Source organism: Pituophis catenifer, unplaced genomic scaffold, assembly GCF_029215685.1.
Source record: "Pituophis catenifer annectens isolate HBS135680 unplaced genomic scaffold, rPitCat1.0.hap2 SCAF_9, whole genome shotgun sequence".
In the NCBI taxonomy this organism is placed as follows: Eukaryota; Metazoa; Chordata; class Lepidosauria; order Squamata; family Colubridae; genus Pituophis; species Pituophis catenifer.
In genome coordinates, this window is record NW_027256889.1 from 9388491 (window position 1) to 9409996 (window position 21506).

The window sequence follows — 21506 nt, forward strand, 5'->3', positions numbered from 1 at the left end:
CTAATACTTTGTTAAAACTAATTTTTATTGTTAGGTGCATATATTTTATTTCATGTTGCTTTGAGGGTTAGTCTATCGAGTGGTAAGCACCATAACTGCGGTGCAAAACCTTTTCTAGATTATGGCTAGAGTTTGTACCCAGCTTCACTTTAAAAATTTTTTAAAAACCCCCAAAACTTCCCAAACTCAAGCAAATAAGAGCCTTGGTAGTACAGTGGTCTAAGGCACCCTGTTATTAAGCTGGTTATTAAGACCAGCTGCCTGCAATTACTGCAGGTTCGAATCTCACCAAGGCTCAAGGTTGACTCAGCCTTCCATCCTTTCTAAGGTAGGTAAATTGAAGACCCAGTTGTGGGGGCAATAAGCTGACTTTGTATAAATATATACAAAAGGATGAAGGCTATTGCTGAGCACATTGTAAGCCGCCCTGAGTCTCCAGAGAAGGGCGGCATATAAATCAAATTAAAAAAAAAAAAGTTTCACCCTACAGACTGATCATACATTGTAGGCCAGTGTTTTTCAACCTTGGCAACTTTAAGACCTGTGGACTTCAACTCCCAGAATTCCCCAGTCATCCATATTGAAGTCCACACATCTTAAAATTGCCAAGGCTGAAAAACATTAATTTAGGTCCTACAATTATCCTTAAAAAAAATAAAAAGCTGAATAGCCGAAGCCCAACATTTTTCAACATTGTTGCCCCTGAACTGTCGAGATAAACTGAAGTTTGCTTTCCCCTCCCCTCTTTTTTTTTTGAGGTGGAAATTACAGAAGTGATCCTGGGGAATCATCTTAGGGGAGTTAACCAAAGCAACAGGGAATGAAAATTCTAGGTGATTTTATATCTAATACGTTCGCTATATGATTGTGCCTGTATTTTCTTGAATGTTTTTAAAATATTTGTGCAAGGGTTGAACTGCAAATATCCATCCATCTCAAACACAAATTAAAACCAGCCCAAGCCTGCTCTCACATATGTCTGAAGAAAAAATGTGCAGGAAAGTATAAACAGAACTTAAGACGACTTTTCAAAATGGAAAGTTCCCTGTTAAAAGCATGGGAACAAAAACAAAATATGTAAAACCATAGTTATGAGAAGAAAAGACCTTGGAAGATTTCAACCAGAAGGTGGCAGCAGAAACATTCTTGTAGCTTTTTGAGTTTCTACATTAAAAAGATGTTCAACCAGGCTGCTTTTAGAATTTGGGCTTTTTAAGTTAGAGTTCCATTCTTTCCTGAACTCCGTCTTTTTTTTTTAACAGGTTGACCTCTACAAAGAAAACATGCCAAATAGAGGCATACTGTGTTTTTACATAATTATATGTTTTCCCCATTTCTCTCCCCTCCCCATCCATGCATCAAAAAATTCAAGAGGGAAGGTGTCTCTCTCTCATGCCTAAAAAATACAATGATTGGACAAGCCTGTTGGACCCTAAGTCTAAGTTCTTTATTATTGTTCTTGTTAGTTGCAAAGTCATGTCTGACCCATTGCAACCCCATGGACACTGTTCCTCCAGGCCTTCCTGTCCTCTACCATCTTCTGGAGTCCATTTAAGCTCACGCCTACTGCTTCAGTGACGCCATCCAGCCACCTCGTTCTCTGCCATCCCCTTCTCCTTTTGCCCTCAATCTTTCCCAGCATTAGGCTCTTCTCCAGTGAGTCCTTCCTTTTCATCAGGTGGCCAAAGTATTTGAGTTTCATCTTCAGGATCTGGCCTTCTAAAGAGAGTCAGGTTTTTTTTTTAATGAATAAATAAATAAAGTTCTTTATTAATAGACATCATTTTACAACTGCTGTTAAGGAAACCGTGAATAATTCTACATTCCAGTTTTATTATGGTCAGATAACTGGTGTAGATTGAACTTCTGGTCTCTCTAGAGATGGTTATTATAAGTAGTGTAGGAAGTTAGCACCCACCCCTCTCCTAAAAGAATGAAATGTTTTAGAAAATATTAAAAAGGCAAAATATATTTCCCTGGATGAGAAATGGAGAAACATGTTTTAAAGACAAAGCAGCTTCCTGCCTCCCCCCACCTTTATCAATGGACCATTAAGGCAGCAGCCAAGCTCACTCATTTCCCCCCCCCCCACCTTTGTCAATGGACCATCATCTGCAACACAACAGGTCCCATCTAGCAACAGAAACTCACCTGGGAAGATTACATCAGCCAGCAATGCTAGCTAAGACCCCCACCCCCTGGGAGTCTGACAACCAATCAGGATACTCTTCCTGAACCCCAAGAAGTTCAAAGCTCAGAGAGGGCATAAAACCAAGCCACGCTCAGCATCTCGGCCCTTTTTCTGTCCAGGAACTCAAACCATGAGATCCTGCCCACCATTAAACCATCTTTCCAAGCACTCTCCATGTTTCCAGTGTCTTTCTCCCCCAACTTGGAACTGAACCCAGATGGATATTTCTGCCAACAGTAGGTAGGGAGATGGCGCAACTGGGCTTGACTCTTGACGCATAGACAAATATCAGATCAACCTATAACAGGCAACAATCCACAGTTCTTCCAAGAATCTTCTTAGGGTCTCCTTGAGCCCATCCGCCCACCTTAGCACCGTTATTAACATCAGCTGCCTGCAATTACTGCAAGTTCGAATCTCCCCAGGCTCAAGGTTGACTCAGCCTTTCATCCTTTCTAAGGTAGGTAAAATGAGGACCCAGTTTGTGGGGGCAATAAACTGACTTTGTATAAAATATACAAAAGGATGAAGGCTATTGCTTAACGCCTTGTAAGCCGCCCTGAGTCTCCGGAGAAGGGCGGCATATAAATCAAATAAAAAATAAAAAAAAATAAAAATAAAAATAAAAACCCATCGTCTTCCTGTTTCCACCAATCTTGCAAAGTTTTTCTAGCTCATTATCCGTTGGCATTACAACACAAGGTGAGGTAATCATCAGGAAGCAGACGAGCTTCGGAGGCCCCGAAGAGCTCCAGGTTGTAAACAGATTCTGCCTGGGTTTGTGTGAATCGCCTTCTCCTTCCCGACGGGCTTCGAATAACGCTGAGCCCCCCGCGCGGTTGAGCAGCGGGTCGGGACGGACGAAAAGACGAGCCGAGCGGGTCAGCCTCGGTCCGGAGGGCGGGCAGGGCAGGGCAGGGCGGCCAACTCGCTCCCCTTCCTCCCTTCCAGAGTCGCGGAGGCGGTAGTCGGTGGGCAGGGAAAGGAGCTGCTACGCGCTGGTGCTGGATCCGCTTCTGCGCTTCCTTCCTCCAGATCGTAAAGAATCCTTGGTTTCCCCACGATCCGCGCTGGCAAGCTGAGCAATGGGCTCCACGCGTGTTCGGGTCGAGTAGATTGCGGGCCTCCTGGGTGGCTGTGGAGGTTTGAACCCAGAAGCTTCATTCGGACGGTCTACTTAATCCTGTAAAGATGGATTCGGGTTTTTGCCTCCTTTTTTTTTTTTTGCCTGGGAGGCGGGCTTGGCACCTGCGTGTTTCCAGTCCCGTTGGCGGCATGGATACGTGCACCGACAGCATTGGGAATTAAGTCAATTTCCTTAAGTGGTTGCTTAAGTGCGTGGCGTGCAATCAAAGTCCCGTAAATCTACGAGAGAGAGAGGGGGGGGGGAGGGAGGGAGAGAGAGAGAGGGAGAGGGAGGGAGGGAGAGAGAGAGAGAGAGAGAGGGAGGGAGAGAGAGAGAGAGAGGGAGGGAGAGAGAGAGAGAGGGAGAGGGAGGGAGGGAGAGAGAGAGGGAGGGAGAGAGAGAGAGAGGGAGGGAGAGAGAGAGAGAGGGAGGGAGAGAGAGAGAGAGGGAGGGAGAGAGAGAGAGAGGGAGAGGGAGGGAGGGAGAGAGAGAGAGAGGGAGGGAGAGAGAGAGAGAGAGGGAGGGAGGGAGAGAGAGAGAGAAGGAGGGAGAGAGAGAGAGAGAGGGTGGGGTGGGGTGGGGTTGGGGTGGGGTTGGGGAGCCTCAGCCCTCTTTGAAGTGCTGATGTCGGGGGTGATGAAACTAAAGGCCGACCTAGCAGCTTAGGGAAGCCTCTTGCATGGTGATACAGTACCGCAAACTGCATTGCTTGTAGCTTATTGATGCAGGACTTAAATGTTGAGGAATGGGAAATTAGAATAGAATAACAGCGTTGGAAGGGTCTTTGGAGGTCTTCTAGTCAGACCCCCTGCCTAGGCAGGAAACCCTACATCACTTCAGACAAATGGTTATCCAACATCTTCTCAAAAACTTCCAGTGTTGGAGCATTCACAACCTCTGGAGGCAAGTTGTTCCACTGATTAATTGTTCTAACTGTCAGGAAATTTCTCCTTAGTTCTAGGTTCTTTCTCTCCTTGATTAGTTTTCACCCTTTGCTTCTTGTTCTACCCTCAGGTGCTTTGGAGAACAGCTTGACTCCTTCTTCTTTGTGGCAGCCCCTGAGATAACAGAACACTGCTATCACGTCACCTCCTAGTCCTTCTTTTCATTAAACTAGACATACCCAGTTCCTGCAACTGTTCTTCTTCATATGTTTTAGCCTCCAGTTCCCTAATCATCTTGGTTGCTCTCAACATGTTTTTTACATCGTGGTGACCAAAACTGAATGCAGTATTCCCAGTGTGGCCTGACCAAGGCATTATAAAGTGGTATTAACACTTCACGTGAAGTGTTATTAAATTAAAAGAAGGGGATGGTGTCTTTTATTCGTTCTCTGTTTTTCTCCCCTTCCTTTCTATGGTCCCCCCAGTATTGCTGATTTGGCCAGCTTAAAGGAGCTTCCATTCTTGAAAAGCCCAGCATGGATTCTCCTGTGGTCGTGGGTAAAGACTCTCAGTTTTCCTCCCCTGGGCCTGATCATCCGGTTTTAGTGAAGAAGTTTTATCAGGGTGAACCTGTGGCCCTGGGGGTGAGTACAAAGATGAATGGGGGAATGATGGTTTGCTTCCTTTTGAATGACTCTTGGAAATCTAGGTGTGGTCATAGCTGTCCCCATCCTTGCAGGCAGTGGTGGGATGCAGCCGGTTCGCACCACTTCGGGAGAACCGGTTGTTAACTTTCTGAGCAGTTTGGCAAACTGGGTGTTGGAAGAAATCATTAGGGCAGAGAACCGGTTGTTAAATTACTTGAATCCCACCACTGCTTGCAGGGCAGTTAAATCAGAACAATGGACATTCCTGTTTCGTTTGGTCTTTGAATTTCTTGCGTTCTGCAAGGTTGGGAAACATGGATGGTCTTCCAGAGGTGAATACATGACTCCCAACAGCCGCAGTGAGAGGGACCAGTCCTGGAGGATGCTGGGAGTTGTATTTCTGGAGTGCCACCCATGCTCATTCCTGCCAAGGGCAAGAAAAAAATTAGGCAAAAGATTGGAGAGAGGCAGAATGAGCTGATTCGTATGACACAGGTCTCCAACCAATAGAGATAAGAGTTGCATTCTCTGGCTTGCTGAAGTTACAGATTGGCTTTTTTTCAGAACTAGCTTTATGCCTTTCCTTCAGGAAGGGCAGATGCTCCCTTAAAATTCAGTATATGCAGACCATGGTTGAATCATCATTGAGCATGACTGAGTTTGAAATAGAATCGGGTACAATGATGAACACGTAATTGCTAAAGTGTAAAAATATTGAAATTTGAAACAGAAAAGAATGAGTGAAAGAATATTATAAAGTGCGCTATGTATGGATTGAACACAGTGGTGAAATCCATTTTTTTTTACTACTGGTTCTGTGGGTGTGGCTTGGTGGGCATGGCTTGGTGGACGTGGCAGGGGAAGGATACTGCAAAATCTTCATTCCCTCCCCACTCCAGAGAAAGGATACTAAAAATCCCCATTCCCTCCCCACTCCTGAGGAGAGGATATTGCAAATTTTCCATTCCCACCCCACTCTGGGGCCAGCCAGAGGTGGTATTTGCCGGTTCTCTGAACTACTCAAAATTTCCGCTACCGGTTCTCCAGAACCTACTGGATTTCACCCCTGATTGAACATAAAAATATCTATGCCTGATGAGTCCCAACATGGAGGAAACTGATTGCATAGTGCCTCCTTCTGGCCAGTAGCTAACATAACATGAAGAAAGTAATAGGTTCGGCAGAGATTGTTGAACAATAGTGATCCAAACCGGTGGCCAATGCCGACAGATGCTGGGAGTTATAGTTCAGTGACACCTGGAGTATTGTTGGTTTTCCACATTGTGGGAAAGTCGTATTTGCAGGTGAATCCCATTTTAAAATCTTGTATTATTTTATTAAAGTTTAAAGTTTTGGGAGGCGATGGGATAAAATATCATCAGGCTTTGGCATATCTCTCTGCCCTCCTGCTCTGGTTGTGGTGTGCGAGTTAAAAGTGATGACTGAAATTGAAATGATTACTTTCTCTGTTTGCAGATCACACAGATATTCCTAGGAATCACTGGAATAGTTTTTGGGATCCTGGTCAACTTAATTTATACTGATTCGAGTTACTTCCTGCTTATAAAGATACCCTATTGGGGTGGAATCTTGGTAATTTTTCCTGCTTATAAAGATGTCAGGGTGGCAATTAATTACCCTTTGGGTTAATTGCACTTAATTAGAGACGGACCATGGCTTTTCCTTGAAGTATACTTGAAGAAAATAAACCCGAGATACATTCTAATAAAACACATTTTATTATAAAGAAGTAAAAAACAATCTTACTAGCTATTAATTACATCTTGGCAGCGTTTCTGCCTTACCTCTTGGCAGGCGAACAAAGAAAATTAGAAAAAGAAAAGAAAAGAATGTGAACATGCGCAGTAGTTCAGAGATAAGGTGCTCAGCATCTACCGTAAGTCTTAGAATTCAAGCACAGCTGGCAAACACAAAAAAAACGCAGTGACAAAAGGTACTCTATTGGGATGGAATCTTGGTAATTTTACATGATGATGCATTGAAACAATTCAACACGATAACTCGGGATCCAGATGTTGAATTGCACATCATAGCAGCCTGACAGCAAACTGGTCTTTGCTGAAGGATGCTTGGAGCTGTAGTTTAGCCGCTTTTCATTTCTCCAAATCTTTTTACAGACTTTACTTCAGAAAAAGTTCCACTTTTGTCTTATGCCTGGTCTCCAAATTTCTAAAACCCTCTGGATTAAGAGATTACAAAAATAGAAGTAATCTCCTTGGCTCTTATCGTATAGCTAGTTCTTACTTACCACCACATTCAATGACTCTTTGAAGTTATAGTGCCGTTGAACAAAGGGGACTGAGGACCAGTCCTAAACCTTGTGGCCATTGCAGAGCCCCCATTGTCATAGGATCGTGACTCAGATGCTCAGCAACTGGTATGCGTTATCCTGTGACACGATTGCCATTTGTGACTTTCACAGCCTGCTTCGGATGAGCAAAGACAATGGGGAAGCCAGCAGGAGATTGCAAGTCATGAGAACCATGAGACTGAGAGGTGTTTGCAGCATCTGGAGATCTTTGGTTTTTATCATAGAGCAGGGGTATCAAACTCAAGGTACTTAAATCTGGCCCGCGGGGTCAGCCTGGAAATATCAAAGGACTGGCCTGCAGTGCATCTGCCGGCCAAAACGGGCTACAGGGGGCTGCATCCAGCCCACCCGCAGCCCATTTTCAGCCTCCCCAGCGTCCAGCATCACTCTGCCAGCCAAAAATGGGCCTCATGGGGGCCTCCATGCAGCCCATTTTTTGCTGACAGACTGCTGCTGGAGGCTGGGGAGGCCGAAAACGAGGCGTGGAGGGGCCATGCACGACCCCTGTGCCCTGTTTTGGCCAGCAAAGTGCTACAGGAGACATCCGTCCCGTCTCCTCACTCCTGCCAGCTTGCAGAGAACTAAAATCCTGATCCGGCACTCGAAGAAATCCAGTTTGATACCCCTGTCACAGAGACATTGGGAAAATGCTGAATATTACTGCTATGCTGTGTTGTACAAAAGTTCTATGAATGTAGCTTTTGGCTGCGATGCTTTAAAACAGCTGCATCTTCAACCGGAATAGGGAAAATTGATTAAGGCTCAGCACAAAAACAGTACTTAATGACCAATGAACAGTAAGGAGCAAATTAAGGTGGGAGAGAGATTATAGGTGTCAACCCTGAAGCTGGCCTAACGGAGGCCATTTTCTGGACTTCGGTGTTGCCACACTGGAGCTGAGGGGTAGGGAGGGGGGGATAGAGATAGATGGGGTTTGTAGCCAAAACAAAATACTTTGCCCTGGGGAACCAAGGACATTCCCACAGGTGGTCGGTGAGAGGTGGATCGACATTACCAAGCAACCGGAAGACATGCTGATTGGACCATATGACTGACTGTTTGGGGAAGGGGAAAAAAATTACTTTTAACTTGGTGAAAACCGTGGGAATCTTTAGAGTCAGTTTTCACCAGCCTGTGCCAATATGATAGACCTAATAAAACAATTCTTTGAGGAATCTACCTGCTTTGGAATTCTATCTGTTATGGGTGTATTACTTGGAACCCAAACAATAGGCCTGTGATGGGAGAGAGAGAGAGAAGTCTGTATGTCTGGTTCTCTAGGGATGGAGCCAGGTTGATTTGCTTTTTCTTTTCTTTCAGTATATTATTTCTGGATCCTTAACTGTGGCAGCTGCTCGGAATCCCAAGATCCCTCTGGTAATTAACCTATGGGAGACAAGTGAAGGCCATGGCTTAAAAGCCTCTTATCTGAAGAGCTACAACCCATTGGGTTACCAATCAGCTGGGTGGATTCCTGATGTTCCTGGATCATTAACATCAAATGGAGCATCATGATGGTGGTTGACTTTGAATTCCCTTTTTGGAAGCTGCAGGTCTTTTGCGAATCTCTTTTTGCCACTTTATGACAAAGACGTTCTGTGTTTCCATCTCTGATTGAATATTCTAGTAGTTGAAGCAGTTGCTTCTGCAGAAGCAAGCATCTTGAAGCTGTTTCTCTTTCTCCATGGTGGTCACGTGGAGAGTCTGCAAATGTGTGTCCAAACAGCACCACTGGAAAGGTGTACGAAGGAGTTGAACCATTCTTACAAGGGTGTTATCAGCCTCACCTTTTCTTGCTAAAGCAAATCCAAAATGGAAACCTATCTGAACCGGGGTGAAATGCTCCCGGTTCGGACCGGATCACCCGATCCGGTAGCGATGGAGGCGGGTGGTTCGGAGAACCGGTAGCAAAAATCCCTGCCCCCACCCCCATGCCCGGCTGAGCTGCACAATCATCAGAGAGTTTTTTTTTTTTTACTTTTAAAAGCATTTTTCCTACAACCTCTTCGGCCGAAAAAAAGCCTCTGATGATCGTGCGGCTCAGCTGGGATTGTCAGAGCCTTTTGAAAGCATTTTTTAACAACCCCTTCGCCGAAGAGGTTGTAGAAAAAATGCTTTTAAAAGTAAAAAAAAAAAAAAATTGGCCACGCCCACCCAGTCACATTACCCACCCACCCCCACCAAGCCACGCCGACAGAACCGGTAGTAACAAATTTTAGATTTCACCACTGATCTGAACTCTTCTGTTCTTTGTATCATCAGAGAAATCTGGGTTGTCATATAGTCACTCTGTTTGTGCTTGTGTGAATTTGTGTTTCTTAATTATTATTTTTTTTTGTCCCTCCCAGGTGAAAGGCATGCTGGCAATGAATGTGATAAGTGCCATTGCAGCTGGCCTTGGCATCGTATTTCTGTCTTTCTCAGTCAGCCCCCTCCTTCCATTTAATATTGGCGACACCTGCAACTATTATCGTTACGACACTAAGGAAAAATGTGATGAAGCCCAGGTGTGCCTTTTTCTATGTTTGTGACCTTCCAGAATCCATCTGTGGGAACTAGGTTTCAACAGGACAGAGGAGGAGGAGGAGGAGGAGGAGGAGGAGGAGGAGGAGGAGGAGGAGGAGGAGGTGGAGGATGTTCTGATCTAGGCTCCCTTAAGAAGCAGGAAGCAGGAATTGGTCCCGGCAAAACCTCTTTTATTTACACGACTGCGAATTCCTTTCTTTCACAGTCAGCAAGGCTTGTCCAAACAGTTTTTCAAAGGAATATTTATCAACATACCTTATCTCGCTTGGCAAACTGCCAGGTAACTTTGTTTCCAAATGCAGAGTAAGGCAAAACTTGGCGCAGAGTTTCAGAGTCACGAACAGAACTTTCCACTCTTGAAACGAACGAACGAACGAGTTGAAACGATCGAACGAACGAACGAATTGTTTCCTGCAAAAGCCCCCTCTCCGGTCGCTCCTCTTTTGTTTCCTGTGGGAGGGGCCAATCCCCTCCAAGGTGTGACTTTACTCCCAAGTCAACCCTGCTTTCTGAGTTGTTCTTGTCTTATGGCAGCTCTGTGCATGCACATACTGGGAACGGGCTCCAGCTGTTCCTCTGCCTCACTGCTGTCTAGCTCTCTCTCTCTCTGCCTCCAACACAGAGCCCTCGTCCGCGCTTTCCCCAGCCCCCAGGACTTGCCCATGTTCCTCCACAACCTCCTCACTGTCTGACTCTGCTGCCAGCTATGCAGGGTGTGGGCCACAACACAGGGAGCTCATCCTGTTCTGTAGGTGGAGGCGTAACACTTTGGAGTTTGTGGTGTCAAAAATCTATCCCAAAGAGATTTAGCCATAGAAAGGAATGGCAGGAATGTTGCCTTCTGGGTTCTCCCCCCCTCTCAATCCTTTCAAAGCAGCTGCAACCAGAACATCTTCAGAATTCAAGGTAGCAGCAGTAAGAGAGCAATTCATGTTTTGCCAGAATTTTATAAATGCATAGAAAAAAAAAGATTAGCTGGAGCTTTGATTCCATTGTTGAGGTTGGCATTTGACTGTTTTTGACCTATTTTATTTTATTTACAAAACTAGGTTGCAGTTTTTGCTTGTGGATTGTGATCAAATTAGATATCCCTCCCCACTTGACTATATACCCAGAAGGTACATGTGAGTCTCACAAGCGACACCAGACTAGGGAATCAATTCTGCAGGAAGGCTATAACTATTTTTTATAGAAACTGGCTGTAGCAACAGAATCTTACAAGGACTGCCCCTCTTCCCTCTTTCAGGGGTGCTATTCAGCAGGTTCTGGAGAACCGGTAGCAGAAATTTTGAGTAGTTCGGAGAACCGGCAAATACCACCTCTGGCTGGCCCCAGAGTGGGGTGGGAATGGAGATTTTGCAATATCCTTCCCCCAGGAGTAGGGAGGGAATGGGGATTTTGCAATATCCTTCCCCTGCCATGCCCACCAAGCCACACCCACAGAACCAGTAGTAAAAAAAAATTGAATTCTACCACTGCCCTTTTTGTATACTGCAGTAAATTAGGGAGGTGTCTGCCAGAGCCACTTTTAAGGAGTATTTCATTGCTCTCAATTTTTTTTTAAAAAAATGCTTCATCCCCCCTACTTTTAGTCCAGACAAGACAGAACCCTGCGTTATCTCAACCAGGTCATCTTCCTTACTCTACATAATTGGAGATATATGTACCTACCTGTATGTATAAAAATGGATATGTTACTTTTCTCTTTCATTGGTAGAATATCGGTATGGGAATATTGGTTTTTCTTATTGTGATCAACCTCCTGGAGTTTTGCATCGCCATCTCTCTTGCGTCTTTTGGCTGTAAGATGCTTTGCCGAGATCCCTTCACTGAAACGGTAAGATTCCAATGGAAGATGGGTAGTTAATCAAAGGGATTCAGAAATGTGGTTTTCTGATACTTTGTTGAATAATATGGAATAGTAGGACTTTAGCAGTTAATGGTAGAATAAAATAATAATAATAATAATAATAATAATAATAATAATAATAGTAATAAGAGTAAAAGAGTAGCCAATCAACATACGATTCTAGTTTACATGATGTACTAAGTGTGCTGTAGAACAACATAATCATTGGGCTTCACATATATATTCATTCATTCATAGGTTTTATTACTTACAAATAACTCAGCAGCAAACATATCTAATACATCTTTCTCCTCCTATTTTCCCCACAACAACAATCCTGTAAGGTGGGTTGGCTTGAGAGAGTGTGACTAGTAGCAGCGGTGAAATCCAGCAGGTTCTGACAAGTTCTAGAGAACTGCTAGCGGAAATTTTGAGTAGTTCGGAGAACCGGCAAATACCATCTCTGGCTGGCCCCAGAGTGGGGTGGGAATGGAGATTTTGCAATATCCTTCCCTCAGGAGTTGGGAGGGAATGGGGATTTTGCAGTATTCTTCCCCTGGAGTAGGGTGGGAATGGAGATTTTGCAGTATCCTTCTCTTGCCACACCCACCAAGCCATGCCCACCAAGCCACACCCACAGAACTGGTAGTAAAAAAAAAAATTTGGATTTCACCACTGACCAGTAGCCCAAAGTCATCCAGCTAGCTTTCATGGCTAAGGTGAGAGTTGAACTCACGGTCTTCTATTTTCCAGCCTAGTGCTTGACCACTGGACCAAACTGCAAATCAAGGATTCTGAATAGTTGTGGATAGATTCTCCTGGTGCAATAAACCTAAAGAAAGTAAACCAACTTAGACATCTCAGTGAGCCCAGCCGTCATCTCTCGTTAGCAGGGGAGGAGATAAGGGTTCCCCTGCCCAATTAAGTGCTGCCACCTCATCTACAAATGATACAGAGGGCACCTCAAAGTGAATGTCAAGAATTGCTTGGGAATGTGTAGGAACCTGAACCCAGCAGCTGTCTCGAAGTCCTTAAAGCAGCTGGATCATTTTCTGGGACTTGGGAGGTAGCTCCTGATATGCAAAACAGAAAAGGATGCAGCTGCTTTAAAGAGAGACAGTACTATCTTTATTCTCCAGTGAGAATGCACATTCCCCTTCAGAATGGAATAAAACCGCTTTATTTAAAACAAGGACAGATAGAAGTAGTCAATAGACCTGCGGGCCGGATATGGCCCACTGAAGCTATTAATCTGGCCCATGTAGGACCATGAGGCTCCCCCACCCACATAACCCTACTGACCAGCCAGCTCCCTCCCGCCTTCTGGAGGTCTCAGGAGGCCAAAAACGGGCCTGTTTTTGGCCTCCCCAGCCTCCAGAAAGAGAGAGAGGGAGGGAGGGAGGGCGACACACACGCGCGCGCGCGCACACACACACACACACACACACACACACGTCCCTCATCCCCCCCCTCAAGGCAGCCACATCCCTATACTAACTGCTTTCCACCCCCAGGAGCATAACAAATTAAAGTTTAATTTGTGTGTATTGTTTAATGGACTGCTAAATTGGCCACACCCACCCAGTCACATGACTACCTAGCAACACCCACCCAGTCACATGACTACCTAGCAATGCCCACTGAGTCACATGACTACCTAACAATACCCACCCAGCCGGTCCAGCCCCCCAACAGTCTGAGGGGACCGTGAATTGGCCCCCTGTTTAAAATGTTTGAGGACCCCTGCAATAGATTGTTGGAAAGCCGAGACACTCTACTCTGAGCTATGGAATGAGAAATATATGGATAAAAAAAATTAAATTTTATTTGTTTTATTTATTAAATTTATATGCCATCCTCTCACTATCCAAAGTGACTCTGCATGCCTTTACAGTGCAATAAAAATAGAAGGACAAAAACAAATGGCCTTAAAACCTCCATTTTTTCATTTCTTTAGGTTGTGGTTGTCTATCGGAACTTTCCAGTGCCAAATAACACCCAGCCTTTGACTGCAAACAGCCAGCAATTCACCCCTGAATGACTTTTGTTTCATAGCAGCTCTTCCAGAGTGCATTTGCCTCCCGCAGATGGAAGCCTTCAAAGTTTTAAAGGAATTGCACGGAACTTTTAAATCAGTGGAACATAAAGGATTTAATGGACTAAAGCAGTGTTTCTCAACCTTGGAAGTGGGCGGGGCTACATTCCGAGTATAAGATGCACCCAAATTTTCAGCCTCTTTTAGGAGGGGAAAAAAGTGTGTCTTATACTCTGAAAAACACGGTACTTCTTTCTTCCTTTCATCTTGGCAAGTAGCCAGTAGGAGGCACTAGACAAGCAGTTTCATCCATTGTTGGGACTCATCAGGCATAGATATTCTTACTTTCAACACTTTTTCTTATATTTATAAAGATTTTTTAAAGGAAGATCAATACAAAGAGAAAGGGTTTTTGGTGTTAATTTTATTTTTCTGGGCCTCACGCTATAGGCTTCAAGATCATGTTCCCTTAAGGGGGAGGGGTTATATAGTTTTTAGACGTCATATTAGCTGGTCAGAATAACAGCTGGTTCATGAATTTTCGTATGTATACAACACAGAATCTTCGTGGCCCAATTGCAACAGAATAGAGGGACCTGGAGATGTCTAAAAAGGGAGGAGCCCTCATTCCAGTCCATACTCACCTCCAGGGCCAAAGGTTCACCCTCGTAAAACTTCTTCACTGGGATGGGAAGATCGGTCTGAGTGATAAAAGGCACAGACTCTGGGTCCACCACGATCCCAGGAAGATCCATTTTGGGCTTTGCAGGAAGGGCAGCTTCTTTAGGCCGACAAATTCAGCAATGCTGGGGACCATAGAAAGGAAGGGAAAAGTCAGAGAACCTCTAAAACAGAGGTGGGCAACTATGGCCTTTTTATAACTTGTGGACTTCAATTCCCAGAATTCCTGAGCTAACATAGCTGGCTCAGGAATTCTGGGAGTTAAAATCCACAAGTCCTAAAAGGGCCATAGTTGCCCACCCCTGCTCTAAAAGGTCAATTTATTCTCACCAGGCTCCAAGTTGACTCACCTTCCATCCTTCTGAGAGGTTGGAAAAATGAGAATTGGGGACTAGAGGTCAACTCTTTAAACCACTTAGAGAGGGGCTGTAAAACACTGTATATAAATCTAAGTGCTATTGCTAATCCCTGTCTTTTCATTTTCCATTCTCCCATGTTTTATTTGGACCTCCATAAAGCCTGGAAAGAAACCTTGGCAGCAGCTTATCCCCCTCCCAGAGACTTCCCAAGTCTGCTAAGGTCCCCTTTAGTTTCTCCACCCATCAGCACTTCAAAGAGGCTGAACCTCCCCAATCCTCCCCCCTACCCCTCCCCCCAACCCCCACGGATGGCCTTCCTGGGACCTCAATTGGATTCACTTAATGGCCGTTACTGAATTCACCTGCTTTCCAGGCAAAGGATCCACCGAACCAAAAACCAACAGAGCTGGAAACAGACAAATGGTTATCCAACATCTTCTTAAAAACTTCCAGTGTTGGAGCATTCACAACTTCTGGAGGCGAGTTGTTCCACTGATCAATTGTTTTTGAACCTTCCAAACTCTCCTTTGCTGCAAAGCACGAGGGCCAGCAAAATGAGAGAGAGAGTACCCAAAGAATGAGACACACCCACCCACCCCACCCCCCAACCCTCTTTATTTCTGTGGAATTTAGAGAAAATTAAAAAAAAAAAGCAAGTCATAATGAGTTCAGCAAGTTTATTGGTCTGGAGTGCTCTCGTGCCTCAAATAATGGGTGAGATGAGCTGGATTGGCAGAAGGCAACCTGATGGAAAGTCGAGTGGCAGGAAGCAAGTTTGTCTTCTGATGTATATATTTACAGCCTGTCTTCATTATTTTTATCAATAATTTAAGGCAGCGAAGGTAGCTAATATTCCTTCCTCTTCCTGTTTTCCCCACCACAACAAAGTGAGTTGGGCCGAGGGAGGGACTGGCCTAAAGTCACCCAGCTGGCTTTTCTTTATAAGGTGGGACGAGAACTCAGCGTCTCCTGGTTTCTAGCCTGGTATTTCAACCACTAGAACAAATTGGCTAAGAATGTAAATTATGGCTATAAATTTGGCTCTTTAATTTTCATGGGACTATATATGGCTGCCGAGGCTTTTGTTTGAACAATTCCCAGGGAGAGACGGTTACATCCCACAAATCAATTTCTGGAATGGGTTCCAAGCTTTGGATGGTTGCTAAGCTCTGTTGAGGTGAGCTTTGGACTTTGCCTGGTCTGTGATACGACCATTATAATGGGGAAAGGGTAGTTTATCCATAACATGCTGTATAAACCCACCAACAGTGCATTTTCCAACAGCAAAACTTAACTTGGTACAGGTGCCAACCATCACATACGGAAATATTTTAACCAGCAACAAAGAATATTCGCATTCCCAAGACCTTTTACGTGGTGCCTTGCTTAGCCCATTCAATATTTCTATGTTCCCCTGGATGAAAAGTTCCATGTAATTCCTTTAAAAGCTTAAGGCTTCAATTTTGCAGGAGCCGATACACTCCAGAATAGCTGCCATGAAGGGAAAGCAACTCAGGGGGATTCTGGCTCTTTGCAGTCGATGGCTGGATGTTCAGCACTGGCAGGATGCGCATTCTGATAAATGACCAGAGCCTAAAGAAACATATAATGCAATTTTAAGCCACTTGTTTGCATGCATTTCTCATTCTATACCTCAGAATGGAAATTCTCAGCTTGCCAATGGCCTGTTGAATGCTTCTGTCTCTCCTTGTTTCAAATAAGGATCTGAAGCACTTTTGATTCCATTCCCAAGAGGCATCTGGATTCTCCATAGAATCCTGGAGCATAAAGACATCACTGCCTCTCTTTAAAGCAGCTGCATCCTTTTCTGGTTTTGCATGGCTGGCGCTGCCTCCCAAGTCCCAATATTTTATACGCTCTCACACATTTCTGGGATTCTACCTGAAGTGTTGCCTGGACCGTGTGTAGATTAGGTGGTACTTATTTTCATTTTTTTATTATCATTATCAAACTCATTTGCTGTCCATCTTGCACTTCGAGGCAATACTGAGCACGTCTCAATTGGGTGGTGAGGACATTACCCCCTTCCCTGCCAATTAAAGATGAAGGTTGGGTGCACTGAGATGTGAATGGTGGTTTGTTAGCTTTAGGTTTATCGCAATATGAGAATCAACCACCACTATTTAGAACTCAGGATTTGCAACATAGCATAATGTGTGAAGCCAAATTTTTGTTTTGTTTCTTTTACATCACACTTAGTACAATGTATGAACTAGAACCTAAGTTTACTGGCAAGCCATGTTTCTGAATCTGTTTCTCTTGATAAGCTAACCTTCTTCCTTTGGAATCTTACCATTTCAGTGAAGGCATTTCGGCAAAGTATCCGACCAAAAAACGCAAGAGAGATGGTGATGCAATATTCCAGAAGGTTGAACACAGTAAGAACAGCCAAAATTCCATTAACTATGCGCTATCAATGAAGCAAAAAAGTAACACATCCATTTTTATAAATAGAGATAGGCATAAAGGTAAAAGATAAAGGTTCCCCTCACACATATGTGCTAGTCGTTCCTGACTCTAGGGGGCAGTGCTCATCTCCGTTTCAAAGCCGAAGAGTCAGCGCTGTCCAAAGACGTCTCCGTGGTCATGTGGCCGGCATGACTCAATACCAAAGGCGCACGGAACGCTGTTACCTTCCCACCAAAGGTGATCCCTATTATTCTACCTGCGTTTTATACGGGCTTTCGAACTGCTAGGTTGGCAGAAGCTGGGAAAAGTAATGGGAGCTCACCCATTACACGGCACTAGGGATTCAAACCGCTGAACTGCCAACCTTTCGATCGGCAAGCTCAGCATCTTAGCCACTGAGCCACCACGTCCCACAGAGATAGGCATATTTATCTCCAATTCTAGAGGAAGGAAAATGGCCTGGATGAGATATGCAGGCTCTGTCTTGCCTGGTGAAAAAGGAGGATGACATTTTGGGTTGTTTTTTTTTTAAAGTCAAGAGCAGTGAGATAATGTATAAAAGTATCTCAGGCCAACACCTTCCTAACCGAGGGCGGTATAAGAAGGGGGAGGAGGGACAGTCCAATCAACGATTCTATTATTACAGCCATTTCAATAAAATTAGTAGTAGCTTTCCTGCAGAGATGGTTTCCTGGTCTGTTCTACCTGATGGGGCAGACTAATACCCATTGGGTAGCATAGCTAGCACCTAGTCAAGATGGGACCCAGTTCCAACAATCAAGTTTGGTCACAGTCTACACAACAAAAACTGAAAACCACACTTTTGGGGGGGAGGGAGTTAACATTTGGTCAAAAAAAATGGACACAATAGTGCAATAAAAGCTCTGGCCAGATTTTCCTATGTCCCACATAAAAATCTGGCAAAACTTTGGGTGCACTGATAAAGCTGCCATTTCCATTCTTGGCCATGCCTTGAAGACACTTCTCTTGAAGCTGTCTTGAAAAGATCGAGGGAAAGAAAATTAGAGCTCCTTTCTTCTTCTTCTTCCTTAGAGTCGGGTGAGGGACTCATTGGTTGCGAGGAAGCAGAGCGGATTCTTCTGTGACGCCGAAGTCCAAAGAGGTCTCTGTCCTTCCTCTTTTCTTCTTTTCTTCTTCGAAAACCCATTTTCGCTTCGTCAGCCAAGAGCCTTTGAGGGAATAGGGTAGGGCTTGCACAAGCCTAATCTTTGCAGCTACAAGACCAATCCCGACATCTGAGCATCTTTTTTAAGCCTTCCAAACGTTTGCTTTGCAGTAAAGAACAAGGGAGCGTGTTGGGGACTTTTGTAGCGTGTAAAAAATGTCAAATCAAATCTTTCAAAGATAGAAATTTAATAGAATAACAGAATTGGATGGGACCTTGGAGGTCTTCTAGTCCAACCCCCTGCTTAGGCAGGAAACCCTATACCACTTCAGACAAATGGTTATCAAACATCTTGTTAAAAACTTCCAGTGTTGGACCATTCACAACTTCTGGAAACAAGTTGTTCCACAGATTAATTGTTCTCACTGTCAGGAAATGTCTCCTGAGTTCTAGGTTGCTTCTCTCCTTGATTAGTTTCCACCCATTGCTTCTTGTCCTGCCCTCAGGTGCTTTGGAGAAGAGCTTGACTCCCTCTTCTTTGTGGCAGCCCCTGAGATATTGGAAGACTGCTATCATGTCTCCCCTAGTCCTTATTTTCATTAAACTAGACATACCCAGTTCCTGCAACCGTTCTTCATATGTTTTAGCCTCCAGTCCCCTAATCATCTTGGTTGCTCTTCTCTGCACTCTTTCTAGAGTCTTAGGTAGAAAGAGAGAAAAACCTAAGGTATCCCAAGCAATTATGTCTGATCTGATTTAAAAAAAAAAAAAAAAAAACCCGAGACTTTTCTGCTTCGTCTCCTTTCAATGTCTGGGGACAGAGTGGTCCTTGTACAAATTTATCAGAAAGTGAGCATTTCCTCCTCCTGAGTACAGCTAAGCAAATAAAGGGATGATCTGACCAAATATACACAAGCTGAATCCAGAGGGAAGGAGGAGCACTTTGAAATCAGGCATTGGTTCCAAAATCACAACGTGGATGTTTGCTGCTTTCCAGTTTAGGAATCATTAGCTTAAAGATGGCACTTGAGGCTTCTCTCATTTGAACTCACCCAGTCATTTTCCCCTTCTGCTTTTCTAAAGGGGAAGTGGGAATAACATAACTGATTTCTGCCTAAATTTTGTTTTTTAAGCAGGAAATCCTGTATTCGTTGTCATGCAAAGACAGCCAAATCACAGTACACACACACACAAAAAATCAGTTCTGTGAGCATTTCTTGTTCTCTAAAACGATTGGCAAACTTTGAGATCAAGAGCTGGGAAAAAGGCCTGGCAAAATGGAGATTCTTGTTGAAATCTCTGACGCTGGAAAGAACTTTATAAAGTTCCCTCTGTCTGGACAACAAAATCTGAACCATTTGTTTTACAAAATGGAAGGAGGGAAGACAGGGATGGGTAAGGGAATAATATCAAGCAGGGCTGTGCAATGATTTCAGTTTAATTCCCAAAAATATGTTTTGGAATATATAAGTGAAAACTATGACTCTTATCTCTCATTTTTAAAGCAGCCATGTCTTTTCCCAAAGTTGCACAATAATCCTGAGGAAAAAAAAACACGGCTGCTTTAAAGGCACCACATTAACATTCCAATGTATCCCAAAAGTACATTTTTTTTAAAAAAAAAAATTGATTTATATGCCGCCCTTCTCCGGAGACTCAGGGCAGCTTACAGTGCGTTAAGCAATAGCCTTCATACTTTTGTATATTTATACAAAGTCAGTTTATTGCCCCCACAAACTGGGTCCTCATTTTACCTACCTTAGAAAGGATGGAAAGCTGAGTCAACCTTGAGCCTGGTGAGATTCGAACTTACAGTAATTGCAGACAGCTGGTATTAATCACAATGCTATCAGTCTGCTGAGCCACCAGGCCTTTCTGAATTTTATCCATAATATTGTACTGCATGAGCCTAAAACAAGGCTTGCTTAGAACTCGAAGGCAATGGGTCACATTTCTTTATCCCTTACTTGGCACTTCTGAAGACCATCCAGGAACAGCACAATAGGGCAGTTGATAAAACGTGGGATTGTCTTGAATGCCCCTTCAAATGAGAGAAGCCTCAAGTGCCATCTTTAAGATAATGTTTCCTATATTGGAAAGCAGCAAACATCCACATTGTGATTTTGGAACCAATGCCTGATTTCAAAGTGCTCCTCCTTCCCGCTGGATTCGGCTTGTGTATACCTATATACTTGGTCAGATCATCCCTTTATTTGCTTCGCTGTACTCAGGCAGAGGAAATGCTCACTTTCTGATAAATTTGGACAAGGACCACTCTGTCCCCAGACATTGAAAGGAGATGAAGCAGAAAAGTCTATTTAAAAAAAAAAAAAAATTCAGATCAGACATAATTGCTTGGGATGCCTTAGGTTTTTCTCTCTTTCCATCTAAGACTCTAGAAAGAGTGCATAGAAGAGCAACAAAGATGATTAGGGAACTGGAGGCTAAAACATATAAAGAATGGTTTCTGGAACTGGGTATGTCTAGTTTAATGAAAAGAAGGACTAGGGGAGACATGATAGCAGTCTTCCAATATCTCAGGGGTTGCCACAAAGAAGAGGGAGCCAAGATATTCTCCAAAACACCTGAGGGCAGGACAAGAAGCAATGGGTGGAAACTAATGAAGGAGAGAAGCAACTTAGAACTGTTATGTAAATAGGTTTGCTTGGCGGGAAGTTTGAACTAACTGACCCTCAGCTGATTGGCTGACCACCACAGCTGCAAGGTATATAAAGGGAGCTGGCTCCCCTGGTCAGTTGCTGGAGTCTCACCATATAATAAAGAGCTGTTGTCACTAACTACTCTGGCTTGCTGCGTCCTCATTCACCCCACTTAACATTGGCGACGAAGGTGGGATCTTGAGGCCAGAAGCAGAGGAGAGCTGAAGCCACACTCGAGAGAAAGAGCTGAAGCCACGTTCAGAGAAGGGACCAGAGACCGCGACCGAATCCAGCCAGGCGAGCGAGCGGAGCACAGGAGAATCCCCGAAACGATGTCTGCCTACACCCCGCCAGCGCCTTTCGACCCCAAGGAAGAGAAGTGGGGATCCTACATGTCTCGGTTCGAGTGCTTCATGGTGGCAAACGACATGCAAGGGCTACCGGACGTTCGGAAGAAAGCCCTGTTCCTGAGCCACTGTGGGCCAAGGGTCTTCGACACAGCCGAAGCATTGTCGGAGCCGAATTCGGTCCACAACATCTCCTGGTCGACGCTACAGACCCTGCTGAAAGACCACTATGCACCAACGCCATCGAAGTACGTCCAACGCTATGAATTCCGGCAACGGCTACAGCAGGAGGGCGAATCGATCAGCGAGTACG

At 44.4% G+C, this 21506-nt stretch overlaps 1 protein-coding gene across 1 annotated transcript; it reads left to right on the forward strand.

Moving 5' to 3' along the window:
* Positions 1 to 4737: 4737 nt before the first annotated feature.
* On the forward strand, positions 4738 to 13592 carry LOC139320847 (membrane-spanning 4-domains subfamily A member 4A-like). The gene is given in 7 exon segments (XM_070949313.1): positions 4738 to 4845; positions 6325 to 6441; positions 8501 to 8557; positions 9529 to 9687; positions 11424 to 11543; positions 13513 to 13531; positions 13534 to 13592. Coding segments are annotated over 7 exon segments (639 nt in total).
* The last annotated feature ends 7914 nt before the right edge of the window (positions 13593 to 21506 follow it).